Source organism: Lygodium microphyllum, chromosome 17, assembly GCF_053477565.2.
Source record: "Lygodium microphyllum isolate KBCC chromosome 17, Lygodium_microphyllum_v1.1.10, whole genome shotgun sequence".
NCBI lineage: Eukaryota > Viridiplantae > Streptophyta > Polypodiopsida > Schizaeales > Lygodiaceae > Lygodium > Lygodium microphyllum.
The window spans coordinates 25,922,875-25,942,806 of NC_141151.1; the positions used below are offsets into that span (position 1 = coordinate 25,922,875).

The 19,932-nt window shown below is 41.7% G+C and overlaps 1 protein-coding gene across 7 annotated transcripts in view; it reads left to right on the forward strand.

The window, feature by feature from the left end:
• The window catches only part of LOC148021706 (uncharacterized), a 165,509-nt gene extending 145,577 nt beyond the window's left edge, over positions 1-19,932 (forward strand). Inside the window, exons 14-19 of one of the 7 annotated variants that reach the window (XM_087697216.1) lie at positions 509-564; positions 638-733; positions 891-975; positions 1,054-1,158; positions 1,402-1,574; positions 19,203-19,929. In XM_087697216.1, coding sequence (XP_087553342.1) covers positions 509-564; positions 638-733; positions 891-975; positions 1,054-1,158; positions 1,402-1,574; positions 19,203-19,323 — 636 coding nt within the window. In that variant the 3' untranslated portion in view covers positions 19,324-19,929. Of the gene's footprint in view, positions 1-508; positions 565-637; positions 734-813; positions 976-1,053; positions 1,159-1,401; positions 1,575-19,202 lie in introns of those variants that run through there. The other 6 variants (XM_087697211.1, XM_087697212.1, XM_087697213.1 and 3 more) reach the window with 6 other exon arrangements.

A 19,932-nucleotide genomic window follows, 5' to 3' on the forward strand; every position in this document is an offset into this window, starting at 1 on the left:
AGAAGTGCCCAGCTCTCGGACACTGAGAAAATTCATGATTCTCAGTTGCACACTTCTGAACCTCACCAGCAAAGGCAGAACTTGAGCCCTCTTCACAACATTCTGTGTGACTTGGATCACAGATCATAAGTAACAGTGATGGGAATGCAGATTATACAAAATGAAATTCGAGGAATCTGTATAAATGATTGTCACGTATGAATGACATGTTTATAGAGAACAGATTCTGCGTGACACAAACTGACATGGTTTCTGAAACACATGCATCATGCACATGGCACATACACAAGCACCCTGGCTTCTGCAGAATAGGGTGCATATGTGATTGCAGCACCTTTGTTTTAGACAACTGTAATACACTTAATCCCCTTATGCATCTTCTATACATGACATCATTTGTTGACTGTTCATTGCATTTCTTGTTTCTGTTGAATCTGGAGCATGAGAGAGTCATATTGATGAATTGATTATTTTCCTCTTAAGTCTAATAGTAGTCCTTATGCTGCAGAAGATACAGGATGAGGGTTTAGAACCAAAGAAATTGGGATTGCGACCCAAGGCAAGGCAAGTTTTCTCTAGATAGCTTGTGGAACCATCTTTTGGCATTTCCATTTCTGAATACAAATTATGGTTGCAGAAATGGCATACTGGACTTCATAAATCTATTGCACCACTTGCAAAAGAAAAGCACTAGTGCCTCTGCTGAAATGCTCCTTGAAACACTTATTCAAAGGTAACATTACTCTCTCTTTCTGTGTGTGCATGCTCGCGCGTGATTGTATGCGTACCTTTCTGATGTCTCATGCTGTGCAGAGGCTGGCATTGAAAATTGGAATGGTCTGATTGGAAATTACATTCTAAAGGGGGTTCGTTGCACTTTGACAAACCAGATTAAATTTCAAAACTTACTTGAAGGCCAACTCAGAAGATGAATCAGCGTGGGAAAGAAAGCTGGAAACCATCGACCAGTTGCTGGTAAATTTCAAATGTGTCTTAGGCCTCCAAACTAATGTTTTCAGACATTGACTCATTCTATTACCTTGCTATGGATAGGCAAGTGCAAGTAACTACGGAGTTGGAATGGATGGCCTTCAATCATTCCTTGAAGATTTGGCTTTATTGACAGATCGAGAAGAAGATGCCACAAATTCTACCAAGGTAAGGTTTCTTCCTAGGCATCTTTGATTGCCTGATTTCAAAACATAAGGCTATTCCAAGTAAAAGCCTCTCAAAATGTGGCTGGGAACAGAGGGTTGGAGAAAACTTATATGATTTGGAACTGTTTTGTAAGCTAATCTGAGATTACTTTGAGTAGCAGTCTGTTAGAGTGAGAGTTTTGTAACCCTGATCAAGATGTTTATACAAATTCTTATTTTGATCGAAAGCTGTCTTCATTTTCAGCAGGCTGTGCAGGATGAGGTCATCTTATCAACCTTGCATGCCTCCAAAGGCTTGGAGTTTGACTGTGTCTTTGTAGTCGGAGCAAGTGATAGCCTAATACCTTTGCACGACTGTGATTTAAATGAAGAGCGCCGCCTCTTCTATGTTGGAATAACACGGGCATGCAAAAGGCTGTAAGATTCATTTCTATTATGCTTATGCACTTCTTTTTCATTCCATGATCTGATGTTAAGCCCACACCCACATATGCTTTACTTTTTACTGTTTTTTCATCTTCCTGATTGTGGTTGGTATCAATGTTTGTCACCAACATGTGTAAGAAAAAGAAAGGATGATGATTTAATTAATAATGTTTCTATTATTAACGATTTCAGCAGGTCAAAGTGGTCTATGAAACTTGAACAAGTGCACCGCACACTATCCCAGCAGCTTTGGAGTATTGCTTGTTGAGAGAGAGAGAGTGCGGGAATCCTGAGTTTGCAACAAGGCATCTCTTCTCCTCCTCATCTTGTTAGAACCATCCTACAATCTCTCCCATCTTTCACAGACAGTATAGATGATGTTTGTCTAGATCCTCGAGAGAGTCTTTGCAGTGGAGGCGTCTTGGAGGGAGGTCTATAGCATGGCTACGTATTGTAGGCCAAATGTATTAGGAAATAATACTAGTGATCAGCTCCCATTTGTGACAATATTCTGAAGTCTAGTGTGCTTGCGAGTAGTCTGAGGTTGGTATCATGCTTAGATGCTGGCCAATGATGAGAAAGTAGTGACTCCCAAGAAAGTCCTCATATTCAGATGTTGGGCTTCTATATGTGACCCAAGCTACAACCCCTGAAGTTTCAGCCATAGTCTATGTTGTCTTGTGGAAGACAATCTTGAGGGCTCTCATCCACATTTGAGCTTTGGGATAGTCTCATAGATAGTGCCTTTGCATCCCCTTTGGTTCACCATATCTCATAGATGCCATTGAGGACCTGCCATACCTGAGCCATGTGTCAAGTACTAAGCTCATATGAGCTACCAAGCATAAGAAGACAGAAATCTTCACAAGCTTGAGGCTCTCATCCAACCTCCTTCAAAAGTTTTCAAGGGGATGCAATGGTAGTGGAGAAGGAGAAGAGGAATATGCGGGAGAGGAGCACACACAATGTAGGTGCTATCCAACTGAACTATGACAGCCTTATTGCACTATCTCATATTATATATGAATAAGGAATGGGCGGTCACAATGTACACGGGCAAGCCCAGAGGCCTTTTACCCCAATAACCTCCCACTAAAAGGCCAATGTGGCTGGGGAGTGAAAACAAAGAAAAGAAAAAAAAGACAAGGTGAGGAATCATGACATCTCACCCAACACCCAATCGGAAAGCGAGTTGTGCAAGAAGTGTCGGAAACCTCTGCAGAAGAAGAGTCAAGCATCCCCGAGTCCATGACATCCAGGAGATAAGCAATCTCGCAGATCCATACAATGGAGCAATCGAAGAATGCTTCTCATGAAGCAAGCACAACTCATCAGTGCATGGCTATAAAGCATCAGAGTCGCGCATAGCATCGCCATAGCGCATACAAGACAGCGGAGAGCAATCAAACTCTCCAGAGTCAATCACTGAAAGAGAGCCAACATCTCGGACACTCGTCCAACAGGGTCTCAAGATTACATGTGGCCTCAGCGAAGCGGAAGACTGATATATGGCTGGCTGTCCAGCCTACAAAACTACAAGAAAATGACTCTCATGAGCTTGCAAGGGGTCTAGCAACTGATCACTAGCATCCTGACCTTGACTGCTATGCATAGCTATGTCATTTGGGCCAATAAGTGCCTCATTTTCAGCATAAACAGCTTGCTGTAATGGCACTATAGCTGCTGTAAAATTAGCCATAAAGCGTATTGAATGCTCATCAAGAGGCCTGAGAGGTGTCTACATCTCATAGAAGACAGCATGAGAGCTGTGTATGATTTGCTAGGCATCCAAATCCCATAGTCTGTAGGCCTTAAAGTCACCATCTCCATAACCAAGGAGGATACATCTACGTGACATAGGCTCATGTGGCACTACGTACAGATGCCTGGCAGCCAAACATCCTCAAGTAATCATAGGAGGGCTGCATGCCACTCCATGCCTCATGGGGTGTAATACCATCCAAGGTCAACCACGGCATCCTGTTAAGCAAATAGACTGCCGTCATAAGAGCCTTATCCCAAAATCCATAAGACAACCCAGTTGTGGTAAGCATAGAAGCAACCTTTGCCTGTAAGGTCAGGCGCATGCCATGAGCAATCCCATAATACCGTGGGCATAAGAAATCAATGCCATACTGCTGACAAGAGGTCTGAAAGTTGGGAGAGAGAGCATGACTCTCATAATCCATCTGCAAGCACCTAGGCCTGCTACCAACAGAATCCATAAGCCTATCAAGCATAACTGCAACATTCTCAATCTGCACCAAGGAAAAAGCCCAAACACAGTGGGTAGCATGATCAACAAAGGTCGCAAAGTATGACGCTCCACCAAGTGACTGGGAAGGCATAGGTCCATATACTGCACAATGGACAAGATCTAGAGGAGCATGCCTTGTACAATCGCCATAAGCCAAGGGGGCTCTGCAAGGACCAAGAGTACAATCAAGGCAAGCATCAAAATCTGTAAGTGGCATAGGAGGCAACAATGAGTCTAAACGAGACAAGATCTCCATCTCTCTGTGATGCATATGGCCTAGGTGATAATGCCATAACAATGCATGTGGTATCCGGATAACTGCAACTATAGAATCTCCCACATGAGAGACATGCACTAGGTAATGAGAACCAACTCTAGAACCACTGGCCAAAACCAAGCGACCAGGACAGATCTTCCATGACCTATCTTGAAGAGAAATAGTATATCTTGCATTATGCAACTGACTGACAGAAATCAAGCTCTTACTGAGCATGGGAACATGTAAAACATTCGTGAGTATAAGAGAAGTCCCATTAGGCAAAGCTAGGTGTATATCCCCTGTACCAACAATAGCATAAGACTGCTCAAGGCCCAAATCAATACATCCGTCAACCTCCATGTAAGAAGAGAACCATACTCTATGAGGGGTAACATGACAAGATGCCATAGAGTCCAAAAGCCAATCAAATGCATAGGCATGATCACTGAGCAAGTAAGCATTAGGGAAACAAGATAATAGGAGTACATGCTCAACTGCATTATCATGGGTAATTGCATGTACCTCACCACTAGTAAGAGTAGTAACACTTGTTGCATCTGTTGTATCTCTGACTCTCTGCTCATGTCGAGTTCGTCTCTACCTCTCCTGCTCTCTAATCCATCCAAAGCATTTTCTTTGAACATGCCCAAGCTTCCTACAATGGAAGCAAATAACATCTGAAGTAGAAAAACCTGTAGAAGACGACAAGGAATCCAAGTCATCATGAATAGGGCTATCCATAGCATCCACGGAGCTCAAGCAGTCGAGGGCTATCCCAACGGAGGAAATCTGCCCATAAAGGCAATCATTTGCAAGTACATCAGTGGTAGAAGCATGCTGCAAAGGCTCATGAAACCTCAACAGATGGGAGGACATAAAGGCATCAACCAAGGATGCAAAAGCTGCCACAAGAAAAAGAGTCGTAACCAACTGCATAACATAGCCAAACACAGTACGGTAAAGCATAAGACATCTGTCATAAGAGCATATGGTATTCAACCATGAAATCAGCCCATAACCATAATGGCAAACATGACTTTGCAACAATACATCAAACCACATAGTAGCATCCAAGTCAATGCAAGACCGGTAAGTGGCATAAGATCCTGCAATGGTCAAGCTCGAGGAGAAGCCCAAGTATTTGTACAACAACATTCAAATAAGTGGCTCTGTAAAGTACATGACAGTAGACAAAGTGCATAGCCGGGTAAGCATCAAGAGCAATTGCTCTTTGACCTGTATGGGCAAAAGCAACCCAGCTAGCATAGAAGCTAGGTAACACAGAAGCAACAAAGCCATAATTGCTAAACCCAAGCACTGTCAAGAAGTCTAGTGATCAAGGAGTAACCCGCAAAGAACCAAGCATCAATGAGCAATGAAATCTCAATAACCAACTGCCAAGACAATGAAGCAAGCACTGCTCAAAACATGTATCTGCATCCAAGTAAATCCAAGATTCATAATCGGGGCATTAAGGGCCAAATAGCATCCAAGCTACATAAGTGATGAGCCGACCAAATGCATACTGCTCCACAAGATTCTCAAATGCAAGTCGATTCAAGCCCAAACATCTGCCATACTGCAGCTGAACCCAAAAGCATCCACATCAAACATCAGTCCCATAATGGGTAGCACAAGGCATAAACCTTGTCAAGTGAAATGCTAGCTGCAAAGAAAATGACAGTAAACCAAGAATTGAGCTCTACTCTTTGCTCAAGAAGCATCCGGGAGCATAAACATCAAAGTGACATCATCCAAATACATGAGCATATCATCCCAAGTAGTCGAGAACACCCGTAGACCATAGGCATAACCAAACTGGAGGTAAAATAACATATCAACCAAGGTAGTATAGATCCCAACCAACAACGAAGTGTCCACATCCAAATCAAGGCTCAATAGCTCTCAAATAGCATATCCGGGCATAAACCATGATGACCAAGTATCAATACATCAAACAGGACATCGGAATGTCAACAAAGAGCATTATGCATAAGCCGTCCCTGATAAAACATTGCTGCCTAAACAATGTACAACAGTAAATGCCTACATAAATCGAGCTATGGAAGCTCAAATCAAGTCCCAAAGTATCTCAAAACATTGGGCAAACATTCCCAAAGCATTTGGGCATCAAATATCAAGCCTCGGGAGCATCACATAAGCTAAGAGCATAACATTTTCTTGCTGTAAATCAACTCAGATCTGCTATAGAAAATTTTGTGATCAGAATTTGGCAAATTTGGCATCACCATTGCGTTCGGAGCATGCCAAAACCCCAAGTTAGACTCTTACTTTGCCTAAATTGGGTTCTGGATGCCCGAGATATGAGAAAAAATGGGATTTTTGAGCCAGCTTTTGAAACATGTGCAAAAAAACATGAGCTACCACTATTGGGCTTGCTGGTTATGCTGAGGATAAGGGAGCAAATGGGGGCATACAAGGTATCCAATGAAGCCAAGGGACACCTGCAAAGAGCCTATGAGGGCTGGGGAGAGGTGGGAGATGAAATCTTACCTCAGGGGGAAAAAGCTATAGATAGCATTGAAGCTCCAAGCTCTAGGTCTTCAATCCGGGCTGAAGTACGGGCCAAGCTCAACGATCAAGCTCTAATCCAAAGCTTTGATACCAATTGAAGGGGATGCAATGGCAGTGGAGGAGGAGAAGAGAAAGAAGGAAGGGATCCCTTCAAAACTACTCTCTTGGATCCCATTGTAGCCTTTGAAGGAGACTTCTTTGATAAGCTGAATGTCTCTATATGTCTATCAAGCAGGTGGTGAGGTTTGGGTTGATGTACCACTTATCAGGGATGTGAAATATTGAAGCAGGAGTGTGCCGTGTTGTGCGGGGGTGAGGTGAGGAGGGGTGGGTTGAGCGCGGTTTTTTGAAACACGATCATAGAGTCTATAGCCGTTGCTTTCACTGCTATAACCCACAAAAATGCATTTAACAGCCTTGTCATCCAACTTTTTTCTGAGTACCTTTGGAATATGTGCATATGTAAGGCACCCAAAAGTAGAAAGTGTCCAACATAAGATTTCTGGCTGTTCCAAGCCTCAAAAGGTGTAATTTTCTTCAAAGCTTTGGTGGGGCATCTGTTCAAAACATGGCAAGCACACATGATGGCTTCCATCCAAAAATTGTGAGGCAAGCTCTTTGCCTTCACCATACATCTCGCCATCTCCACGAGTGACCGATTCTGCCTCTCTGCAACCCCATTCTGCTGTGGAGTATAAGCAGTAGTGTACTAATGGACAAAAAGAATTCAGCATAGAGAATATGTATTCTCCCCCTCGGTCCGAACGGAGAGTCTTAATTTTACAACCAGAGTGGTTTTCAACAAGTGCAATAAAAGCCAAGAATGCATCATACACTTTTTGACTTTTTGACCAAAGAGTAGACCCAACAAAAGCGAGTAAAGTCATCAATAAAAGTCACAAAATAGTAACATCCTCCCAATGACTTTCTTTGAATAGGCTCACGTACATTTGAATGTACTAACTACAACCTGGTTGTTTCTCTAAAAGCAACATTATGAGGAAACGAAAAACAATGCATTTTTTCTAAAATACATCCTTCGCACAGGTGCTCAGGAGGTCTCTCCAATAGAGGTAATCCATCTAACATCTGCGTACACTGTAAGAGCATCAAGTTGCCAAAGTTTACATGCCCCATCCTAGCATGCCATAACTCTACCTATATCATAGCAGGAGTAAGAGTGGATGCCAAGTACGTTGATTGATCAACTGAAAGAGCATCAAACTCGTATAACCCATGATATAAAGTGCCTGTCAAGACCAAAGTCATGTGTTCTTTGTCTCTCACCATGCATCTGCCATCATCAAATGGTACTTGCAATCCACAGCATGCCAAATAAGAAATAGAGAGCAAATTTTTATTTATGCCTGGCACAAATAAAGCATCCTGTAGGTGGAGAATAGAGCCATCAATGGCTGTGAGCACAATCTCCCCAATACCTCAAACAAGGTATGATGCATTGTTGGCACACTGTACAGACTTGCCAACTAGAGTAGCACTAACAGAAGCAAATAAATCTCTACGAGCTATAATATGCCTAGAAGCACCACTGTCAAAAAACCAAGTGTCTGCATCCTCAGTAGAGCAAAATGCTCGATCAGCCCAAGAAGTGGCATAACTACATGTGTAAAAGCAATAGTCCCAATCTGCAACAAAGGACACGGACTTAGTAGCAATGAAAGGAGCATAAAAAACAAACATTACTGACTCCTCCTTGGTGATTCACTCCCTGCACTCAGTGATGTAGTAGCTTGGCTTCTTACAATAATGGCATTTGCCCTTTTTGGCTTTCATGTCCCCTTGTTTTTTATTTACTTGCGATGTGCAAGAAGTCCCAGAACTCTACGGAGCATTCTAGTTTTTGCCCTTGTGTCTAGCCATAAAAGCGTGCTCAGAGGCTATGGCATCCACGCCACTATTTCTTCTTGTTTACTTCTCCTCTAGAAGCAAACTAACTAACTGAAGAAAAGTGATTGGATGCACAGTAATCCTCATGGTGAGGTTTAAGGCTGTATGAAAAGCCAAGTATGAAGGAGGTAATGAGTTTAAAGCGGTAGATATCATCTGTGCATCCGAATAGTACTCATTAACATTCATGAGTTGCTCTCGCAAGTCCTGAATTTTATTGAAGTAATCTTGAATAGAATCACCTTCATCCACTTTCAATGTCTCTAGCTCTTTCTTTAAGAAAGAGATACGAGTCTCATTCTTGCCTGCAAACATCTACTCCAAAGTTAGCCAAGCTTCTCGTGAAGAAGCTGTTGAACGAATGTGGGGGATGATTGACCGTTAAACTACCAATGCAATCAGCGACAGCCTACAAGAGGTGCTTTATTAACGTCTACAAGAGGCCAAAATGACCTGTGAGACTAACAGTTACCAAACAAACCACCAAAGGTTTTGGTAAAAGATTTATGAATTTTGTTATGGTTTTATTTGGCATTGCTAAGGCTAAAGTAGCTACCGATGGTACATTCACTAATTTGTGTACTCTCAAAAGGTACATTAGGCCAAGCTATCCTCTGGCCTAGTTTTATTAGTAATGTGTACTAATGCTTTGGGTTGGGTGGTGCAAAATGAGCTGTGAACAAAGGTAAAATCAATAGGATTAAGCTACTTGATGATTCTCAAATGGTGCTGAATTTATTTATTGATGACACTAATATATTGTGAAAAATGATGGGATATCAATTAGAAACGTTTGGAACTCCTTGAATACCTTATGTATGGCCTTTGGCTCTAGGATAAATCATAATAAAACATGTATAAGGAGTCTAATCAAGCTACAAAATCACCACCACCACCTCAACAGCAACAGTCAACAACCCAAACCACCACCAACAACAATAACCACGCCCAAAAAAAAGTGCTTGTTTTTTTGTACGAATTCGTACGGTACGGTACGAACCATATAGTATGAACCAGTTCGTACTACGTACAAGTGCAACTATGTGCACAAATTACCTTAATAAATCTCAAACACTGGACACCCTGTTGATCCCAAAATTGACACCCCTTGCGATATTTCTTTAACTTGATTGTTAATGTAAGGGGTATAAGCTTAGATTCATAATCTCCTTTGCTATTCCAAAAAGCCACTTTGCTGTGGCAACAATTAGCAATCGCTTCGAGCCAATTACCCCTTGATCTTTGAACCAAGACATGTACAAACGGAACCATCAATTGGCCAAATGCTACCCTAAATTACAATGAATGGGCTAGCATCTGAATTCCATGACAATTACATAAATTTTCAAGGGCTGAATTCACTATACGATGCCTTCACCAATTGGCATGGATCCCAAGGTGGCTGTCAAACCCTAATTTTTGTAGAAATTTAGGATTCGCAACAAAGATCTCTATGTTGCTCACTAAATTTGACTAAGATCTGCTCAAAATGCCTGAGAAATGCTCAAATATCCTAAGAATAGGTTGGAGAAGGTGAGAGAAAACCAAGATGAGAGATAAATCTAATTTTCTTCGCAAGAAAACCCTAGATTCTACCTGTTGCTTGTTATAGCCTGCATTTAATGTAGTCACCTACTGCCAAGCACCTCCAAAATGCTATCACCTAATCAACAATGCTATTGCTAGCCCTTGGAAGGTGAGTTCCTATTGCCCCCTGGCTATTAAGGCCCCTACAGTCTAGATGGCTATCAAAATGTAGAAAGTTGTTCTTTGATTAAAAAATGGGCCAATTGTAGGGACCAGTTAGGCACAGAGTTCGAGACAGACTGTCACTATGCGCAGTGAGACACAGAGAGAGTGAGAGTGAGCAAAGTTGAGAGTGAGCACATTTGTAGATACAATGACGAGTGTGTATCTTTAGGTTTTTAGATAGATATATATGTGGAAGTACAAGTACTAAGGGTGTGTTCACACCCGAGCACATTTAAAAGGCACGAAGCCTTTAGGGACCGATTAGGCACGGAGTTCGAGACAGACTGTCGCTATGTGCAGTGAGAGACAAAGAGAGTAAGAGAGAGCAGAGTAGAGAGTCAGCACGTTTGTAGGTACAATGACAAGTGTGTACCTTTAGGTTTTTAGATAGATATATATGTATAAGTACAACTGCGAAGGGTGTGTTCATACCCAAGCATATTTAAAAGGCACAAGGCCTTTATTCCCTACAACCTCCCACCTAAAGGCAATGTGCCTTATGAGGAGAAAAGAATCAGCTAAGTCTAGGTATGTACAAAGCTGAAATACATATATCTATCATCTGTCGGCAATGAGTAAACCGCTCTGCTCGAAGACCCTTCGTGAGAAGGTCTGCAGGGTTATCATCTGTATGCACTTTGACAAGCTCAATGCTCTTGCTGTCAAGTACATCTCTAATGAAGTGGTACTTCACCTGTATGTGCTTTGTCTTTGTATGAAAAATAGGATTCCGTGCTAGCATGATAGCACTTTGACTATCACAATGGAGAATAGGTAACTCTGTGATACCAAGCTCTCCCACCAGACGTAAAAGCCATAAAGCTCCTTGCATGCCTCAGTGGCAGCCACATACTTTGCCTCTGTAGCAAACAATGCAACACACTTTTGTAGCTTGGAGATCCAAGAGACTGCTCCTATGAAAGTAAACACATACCCAAAAGTGGACTTCATGCAATCCTCATGACCAGCATAGTCTGCATCCGTAAAGCCAACAACATGTGCCTTTTGCTCTCCAAAGCAGATGTACAACTCCTTTGTGCCTTTGAGGTATCTCATACTACCTTTCACTGCATCCCAATGCTTTATGCCAAGGGTTGCCATGTATATGCTAACCACTCCCATTGCAAAGGCAATGTTAGGACGTGTAGCAACCACAGCATACATCAAACTGCCAACAACTGAAGTATATGGTATCTTGGCCATTTCAGCCTTCTCATAATCAGATGTAGAGTTGTCCTGTGCACTAAGTTTCACATATGGAGGCAATGGAACCCCAATTGTTTTCCCCCCCTCCATATTGAAACGCTGCAAAACTTTGGAAATATACTCCTGCTGAGATAGATAGAGTAAGCCTTTCGATCTATCTGAGTATTCGCATGCCAAGAATGTGATTTGCATCACCAAGATCCTTCATGTCAAAGATGCCATAAAGACTTTGCTTCAATGAATCCAAGGTATGAGTATCCCTGCCAGCAATCAACATGTCATCAACATACAAAACCAAGATAATCAGGTTGCCATCTGCTGCCTTCTTGGTGTACAAGCAATGATCCACTTGACTTCTATGAAAGCCTTGGGATTGCATGAATGTATTAAACTTATGATACCATTCTCTTTGTGCTTGTTTCAGCCCATACAAACTTCTTTTGAGTTTACATACAATTTTTTCCTTCCCTTGTTCAACAAATCCTTCAAGATGCTCCATATATTTGTCTTCATGCAGATAACCAAGTAAAAACACAGTCTTTACATCCATCTGTATGAGCTCCATATCCTCAATTGCAACCAAGCCCAAAATGGTTCTCAATGTAGTCATCTTGACTACATGAGAGAAAATCTCATCAAAATCAATTCCATGCTCTTGCTTGTACCCTTTGCAACCAATCTTGCTTTGTACTTTAGTGAGGAACCAGAAGTGACATTCATCTTGTAAACCCATTTGCATGGAAGGGTTTTCTGCCCTTTAGGCAATTGCACCAAGTCCCAAGTGCCATTTTTGTCAAGAGATTTCATCTCTGACAGCATGGCTTTATACCATGTCTTGCTGTCCTGTTTGTCCATTGCTTCCTTGAAGCAAGACTGTTCACCACAATCTGTCAACATGACATAATCAGATACATTAATTGCACCAAGAACAAACCTGTCAGGTTGTCTAGTAGCTCTAGACGATCTCCTAACCCAATGGTCATTGTTTGTTGGCTGTTCTTGCAGATTTTCATTTTCAGCATGCTGTCCTAGCATTTCAGCTTGCAAATCAGCATTAACAGCTTGTTGTCCTGGCTGTTCTTGCACATGTAATGGCTCATTTTCATGGGCAATAGCTAGCTAATCATTTCTTGCATTTACAGGTTCATTTACAGCACGTATTTGCTGTTGTACAGTGGGCACATTTTGCTATCCAAAAGGTATTTCTTCCCGGAATACAACCCTACGGGCCTTGTCCTGTATGGTACGGACCTTGTCCTGTATGGTCCGGTTCATACGCTCTGCAATTCCGTTTCGGGGCTGATTATGAGGAGCAGTGAGCTCCCTCTTTATTCCTTTGCTGTCACGAAATGCCTGAAAGGCCTTGGACACATATTCCCCACCATTGTCAGAGTGAAGACACTCAAGTGTCTTATCTGTCTGATTTTCAGCCAATGCCAAGAATTTTTTAAACTTGTCAAGCACTTCATCCTTGCTACGAATAGGGTAAACCCATACTTTCCGTTTAGCATCATCGATAAAGGTGACAAAATATTTCTTTTCCCCTAAAGATAATCCTGGCATTTGATATACATCCGAATGTACTAACTCTAGAGGAGAAGATTTCAAAGAAAGAGACTTTTTGTGAGACATCTGTGCATGTTTGCCATAAATGCAAGTGTCTTATCTGTCTGATTTTCAGCCAATACCAAGAATTTTTTAAACTTGTCAAGCACTTCATCCTTGCTACAAATAGGGTAAATCCATACTTTCCGTTTAGCATCATCGATAAAGGTGAAAAAATATTTCTTTTCCCCTAAAGATAATCCTGGCATTTGATATACATCCGAATGTACTAACTCTAGAGGAGAAGATTTCAAAGAAAGAGACTTTTTGTGAGACATCTGTGCATGTTTGCCATAAATGCAATGATCACAATGCTCAAAATCAGCATAACAAAGACAAGACAAGTAACCCAAACGAGAAAGCACTTTCATTTTTGTTTGACTCATGTGTCCCAACTGGCCATGCCACAAAGAAATGCTTGGCTGCTCGGTCACGGCAACAACATGGTTAGGTACACCAGATTTATGTAGTGGATATAAAGTATCACTCTTGCAACCTCTGGCAATAATCCTAGATCCCTTATAGATCTTCCATTTTCCATCACCAAAGGTGGTATGAAAACCATCGTCATCTAGCTGCCATGTGCTAATCAAGCTTTTCTTGAGCTGAGGTACATGCCGTACATACTGAAGTGTAAAGACTGAGCCATGCTGAAACTGTAACTACACACTGCCAATACCTGCAATCTCACATGCATAGTTGTCCCCAAGATTGACAACACCATATCAACCCCCTGTATAGACGGAAAACCACTCGTGATGAGAGGTGACATGAAAGGAAGCACCTGAATCAAGAATCTAGGTATGCATGTGCACCAAATTGTAAAGAGACAAAGAGTACATCACTCCCACTGTCACTGTCATGAGTGACTACATTCACCTCTTCAATTTTTACACTGCTCTTCTTAGGCTGACTGTCCTTCTTCTCTTCCTTGCTATCATCTATCTTCTTGCCTTTTTCTTTCTCTTTCTTCCATTTGTAGCAATCACATTTAAATTACCCTTTTTGCCACAATGATGGCATTCAACATCTTTGCCACATGATTTACTATGTCCCTTGCCATCATATTTGCCCTTTTGTTGTGATTTGCCCCTAGTATGCAAAGCACAGGAAGACTTACTAGATACATTGTTCTACTGATTCATCTCTTCCATAAGTAGAGCACTCTCTACATCAGCATACAGCAGGATCACATTAGAATTGCTCATAGCAGTCTTGAATGTATCCCAACTCTCTGGTAGAGTGCAAAGCAAGAAAGTAGCCTTAAATTCCTCATCAATCATGAACTTCAAGGCAACCAGCTGGCTGAAAATGGAGTTAAACTCAATCAAGTGAGTAGACATTGCTATACTCTCTTTCATACGCAAATCCATAAGCTTTTTCAGCCAATACACTTTACTTGCAGCACTCTTTTGTGCATATAGTTCTTCCAATCTAGTCCATATAGCATATGCAGAATCCAAACCTTCAATGTTGAAGAGCAAGGCATCAGAAATCAATAGCTCTATGGTTGAGCGTGCAAGCTCATTTAACTCATCCCAATCGTCTTGATCCATGTCCGCGAGTTTTGCCCCTTTGGTTTTGATTGGTTTTGCGTGCTTCTTTTGTAATAGGATATTGTAGCATTGCTTTTGCCAAACTGCAAAATTGTGTGCGCCTTCAAGCTTCTTTATGTGCATCATATTACTATTGTCATTGCTGCCAACCATGATTTTCACCCCAAATGTGACCAAAAAAACAGCAAATGCAGGCCCAATTTGTCACCCAAGTGACCAAGGTATAAACAAGTACCAATCAGCAATAAATGACCACAGAAGCACACATTTCAGATCCATAATTAAATTTTCAGAAGCACCCAATTATGTGCTACAGCATTATCCAACTGAGTACAGTTGTTCCAAGGGCATATGCATCACATTACATGAGAAATCCCAAAATTTCAGCTGCAATTTCTGTTGTACATGTACCCACGGGCATAAAATTTGACACGAACGGTCAAAAGCCCCAAAATTTTGTGCTCAAAGCATCAAATACACATCTGCATTTTCTCTGTTATGCATAGGACAAGCCAGTTTTGCCAAAATAGAGCAATTTCAGTAAAACCCCCAAAATTTACCAAGTGTTGATGTCCAAATTGTGCGGAATTCAACCTGCATGTACATAAAATGCCCAAATGCTGCACAGATTTTTTCCAAACTGCAAAAGCCCCAAATTGCACGGGGTCCAATGTGCATCAATGTCGAGAAATTGGGTAAATTTCAGCCCAATTTGCGCATGTTATGAAAAGCCCCAAATGTCGGGGACAAAATATCACAAATTCCTGCAATTTTTGAGATACATATGCTTGCCCTGCATCAAATTCCCCAAATCTGGGAAAAGCCCTAAATTTCTAGGCCAATATTGCACGAAAATTGGAAGTTGTGCCTCCACGCGTGAATGTCTATCAGTGGGCAAAAGAAATTTCAAGAAGAAATTGATTTTGTTAGAAACTAGGCAAGTCGTGTGACTGACGGCCCACTGGTGGCCGTCCCTTGCTTGTCGCCTCACGCATTGCGTCGTCAAATCACTTGCCAGAAAGTCGACGCACGTCAACTGGTCGCCATGCAGTCGCCCGTCGCACAGCACTGCCCCATCATGCAACACCGTTGTCTCCAACCCCATCGCATGATGCGTGTCTCCAGCCCCGTCGCATAGCAGTCTGTTGCGATTGGACGCCTCCAGTCAACGCAGTAGTCGTATAGCAGTTGCCCGTTACACCTCTCGCCTGCTCACGCTTCAGCTGCTGTCCGTTGCGTACCTAGTCCACGTACACTGCTGCGTGGCTTGGAGACTGCTACTCCCACTACCCATACGTCACGTCTATTGGAGTCTTCTGTAGGTTATGACCTATTGCGTGTGACAGAATGCCGTCTAATTTAGGCTATAGCTCCCGTCAGTCGCCTCACGACCTGCTCACCTGTCCTGCTCGAACTTCAAGAGATACGAACATCTCAACCGCAACTCTGATACCAGTTTGTAGGGACCGGTTAGGCACGGAGTTCGAGACAGGCTGTCGCTATGCGCAATGAGAGACAGAGAGTGAGAGAGAGCAGAGTAGAGAGTGAGCACGTTTGTAGGTACAATGACGAGTGTGTACCTTTAGGTTTTTAGATAGATATATGTGTAAGTACAAGTGCTAAGGGTGTGTTCACATCCGAGCACATTTAAAAGGCACGACGAGGCCTTTATTCCCAACACCAACAGCTCTCTCTCCCCCTCTCCCAAGATGTAAACTAACCGAATGGCTGAGATCCAACCCCCAAAAACGTTTTCTCAGTTTGCATGGGCATTTTTGCCAAGTGGCAACCTTCTAGATCCATTTTTCAACATTATCTAGCCATTTAATTAATTTTTAAAATAAAATTACCCTAAAAGTTAATTTCAGCCCTTCTAACCTTGCCCAAAATTAAGTGTGCCTATCCATAATCCAATTGACTAGGCCACTTGCAACCTGGATGGTCTGCAACCTTTGTTGACACTTAGATTGACATTAAATAATTAATTAATGCTAGTCCCTAGTGTCACCACCGACACTTATTGGCCAAACCACTATCCTAGGGTTCAATCTGATACCAATTGACCAACGAAACCCAATCGGCATACATTATCACAACTTTTGCCTTTGACACCCACTGCATCCTCGGGGTCCTTGGCTTGTTACTATGGAATATGTACCATGTGCATCACATATGCTTAAACAACCTTGCAAATGTTATTAGCAAGATTAAAGTATCTCAAAATTTCACATCCTTGTGATAGAGCACCCCCTTGAAATCCATGCAATCATGCTTGATTGCACTGCATTTTGCCAAAGGAAAAGTAAGTTGCACTGAAATTTCCATAAGACATTGCAATCACAACATTGTGTACAATTGTTCAAACATGGTACATGCCCCAAACCTATAGAAAATTTCCAGCCAGCATATACATAACATAAAACATAAAATCTGTCTAAAATTGTTGCTCGCAAACTCATTGGATACATTCATAACTTATGTTTCTTCTTGGTTAAGCAATGAAAGCTTAGGTCAAAAAATAATCCTCAGATTATTGGTAATTTTATTCAGCTCTTGTGCAGTCCCAAAAAGAAATTCAAATTATATTGATTAGAGTGAAAAGTGGATAAGTTTTAGTATGTAAAATATCCTATAAAATTGGATCAAGGGATGAGGCCATTTTCATCCCAAGTAGTTCATTTCTATCTCTAGAATTCTTTCAGCTCGTATCATCATCAGCCTTCAGCAGCATCCTAGGCTGCTACATGCACTAGAGGTTAGTGCTGCTGTCCTGCTGTCTCAGGCAACCCTGTTTGCTGCTCTGGTAAATGCCATGCTCTCCAACATTGCTCCTGCTGCTGCTGCCCCAAACACAGATTTGTGCAGACTGACTGCCACAAGACTGTTGGTAGCTATGTTGCTCTGTTATCAAGGCTGCACTGCTCCCACTGCCAAATGCAGCCTGGCATCATCTTCACAATCAGATACGGCCATGTTTTGTTGCTTCTGCCTGCCACGCAGCTGATGGGAATCCTTCATACTGATTTTTGAGGCATTCTGGCAACTGAGGGCTCGCTGGTTGCTTTGGTCCCAGGATCTGTTGGAGCATGACATGCTCCTGTATCATTGATCCCTCCAGTACCTGACAGCTCTAGACCCTTAGTCGGGAGGGTTGTGTAGTTTCCATCCTTTGCTTCAATCCTCTCTATCTGCTACATCTGCGAATTGGCCCCTTCAACTCCTTCAGAATTCATTGTATTTATTACCTTGCTGTTCCATTTAGTGTATCATTTCATTTCATTCTTTGAGCATATACTTGTTACTCGTGTGTTTGTGCATATCTCTGCACTCTGTTAGCCCAGGTGTTCTCACTTGCGGTGTCAAATGTCAGATCCTCATAGTCTTGACCAATGATACTTAGTGGTTGTTGCCAATCATGCATTAATCTTGTCAATAAGGGACAGCCCTAATCCTTCAAATCTTAAGTTAGCAAATGGTGTATAGACCAACTGCCAAACAATTTAGCCTTCATAATTATCACCATACATCAGCATAATTGTCCAAGGTTTCTTTTGCTGAAAAAAGTCAATAATGTGGCTCTGTGCCCTATCATATGCTGCTAAATATTCAAGATACTGTCCTTCATGCATTTTAGGGGTGTACAAAATCTTGTTTCAAATATCTTAAGCTTTTTTGTCACTGTGTGTCAAATTGATCAGCTAGCATTTTCAGCCACAAATTTGTAAACAACTGGCACTAATGATGCTGGCTACCAATCTCTAATATACAACTGTTTTTTTAGTGTCAATCTGACCAGCCCTTCTTTCCAGCTGCTAGGAGGAACTCATGCTTACAATTATGATTGATCATAGAAAGTATATGGCTTTTTGAGAAATCCAAAAAAGCGATAATAGTGTTGCTATAAGTCTGCCACCCTGAAAATTTTCCTTTGCTCACTGTGTGTAATGTAATTTCGAGTTAAACCATAGGGAAATCAGACTCTGTACTCTGTACTTTCAGCCTGATGTGAGGGTGTGCCTTTGCTCAAGTATGCAAACCCACCCTGGTAAAAAGGTAAGCTAACTCGTAAAGAAGGATCTCAATGAACATGCGTTATCCAACACGTGGTTTTGGTCTTAGTTTCACCTGACATTTTTGCAATTTTCTCGTGAATAATAAGTCTCTGCTTAAAAACTGCCTCTTGATTTCGTTCAATATTTTATCCTGACTGAGTTCTGTTAAATCAAATAACATTTTCTTGGCATAAGTAATCGTCTGTCATCAGCAAACGTCAAGAAACCATTCCCATAATCTCAAAATGAACTTTTGCATGCTAAATGCAAATCTTCTCCAACCGATGTTTGTGCATGACAATGTCGGATATTCTTAGTGTGAGGGCACAAGATCTCTTGTGCTAGATGTATCTTCTTCACCCTCTGTCTATTTTTAGGGCAGGCCTTAGTGATCTTTTTTCACTTTGTGTTCACTTCTTTGTTTATTTGTGCATTGATTTGCAATTTGTCTCACTGTCCGAAATGTGGCTTGGATATTCCTACAAGCAGATATTTGACTTACAGCAGAACACTTCCATGGCAACACCAAAATTCGTTTGACAAGAAATCGAGATTTTTGGACGAGATTCTCAGAGCACTGCCCAAGAAATATTACTGTGTGTACGAGTGAGAAAACCATGTTAAACTCAAGTTGTGCCCTATCTACATTCAACAGTGGTGCAAGAACATCTGGCCCCATTACCGCAGGTTCTCACCACTGCAGTGTATACAAACGTCTGAAGAAGTCAATGGGGGTTAGCAATCCTAAAAAACCTAAAACCAGCCATGGCCCATTGTTAATATTTGAGAGAACATTGAAATGTTTCACCCATCCTTTGTGCTGTACAGTGTTGGAAAAAGCACACTGTGTAACCTAATTAGATCTTGTAATACCTTATAGGTGACTGAGGGGACACCCCTTTTGATCCTTGGTAAGAACCACATTGGATCAAGGAAAATCTTGCAACCCGTGATTGGCTTGTAACAAATGCAACATTGTCAAAAAACGGTCCTTGATAAGAGCCACGTTGGTGCTCCATGGGGATATCCTATGCCCAAGTTCCCATTTTCTTGAAAATAGAACTCGTTTATAGAGATGGTCACCTTCTTCCTTGATAGCTGAGCTTTGTTAATTGTAAATGTTTTCATCCCACATTTGTCAGGCTGGTCTGTAATCTTACTAAAACAAATCGCAATCAGTTGCAAATGATCTCTACCCTAAGAGTTCCCCTTCCATAAT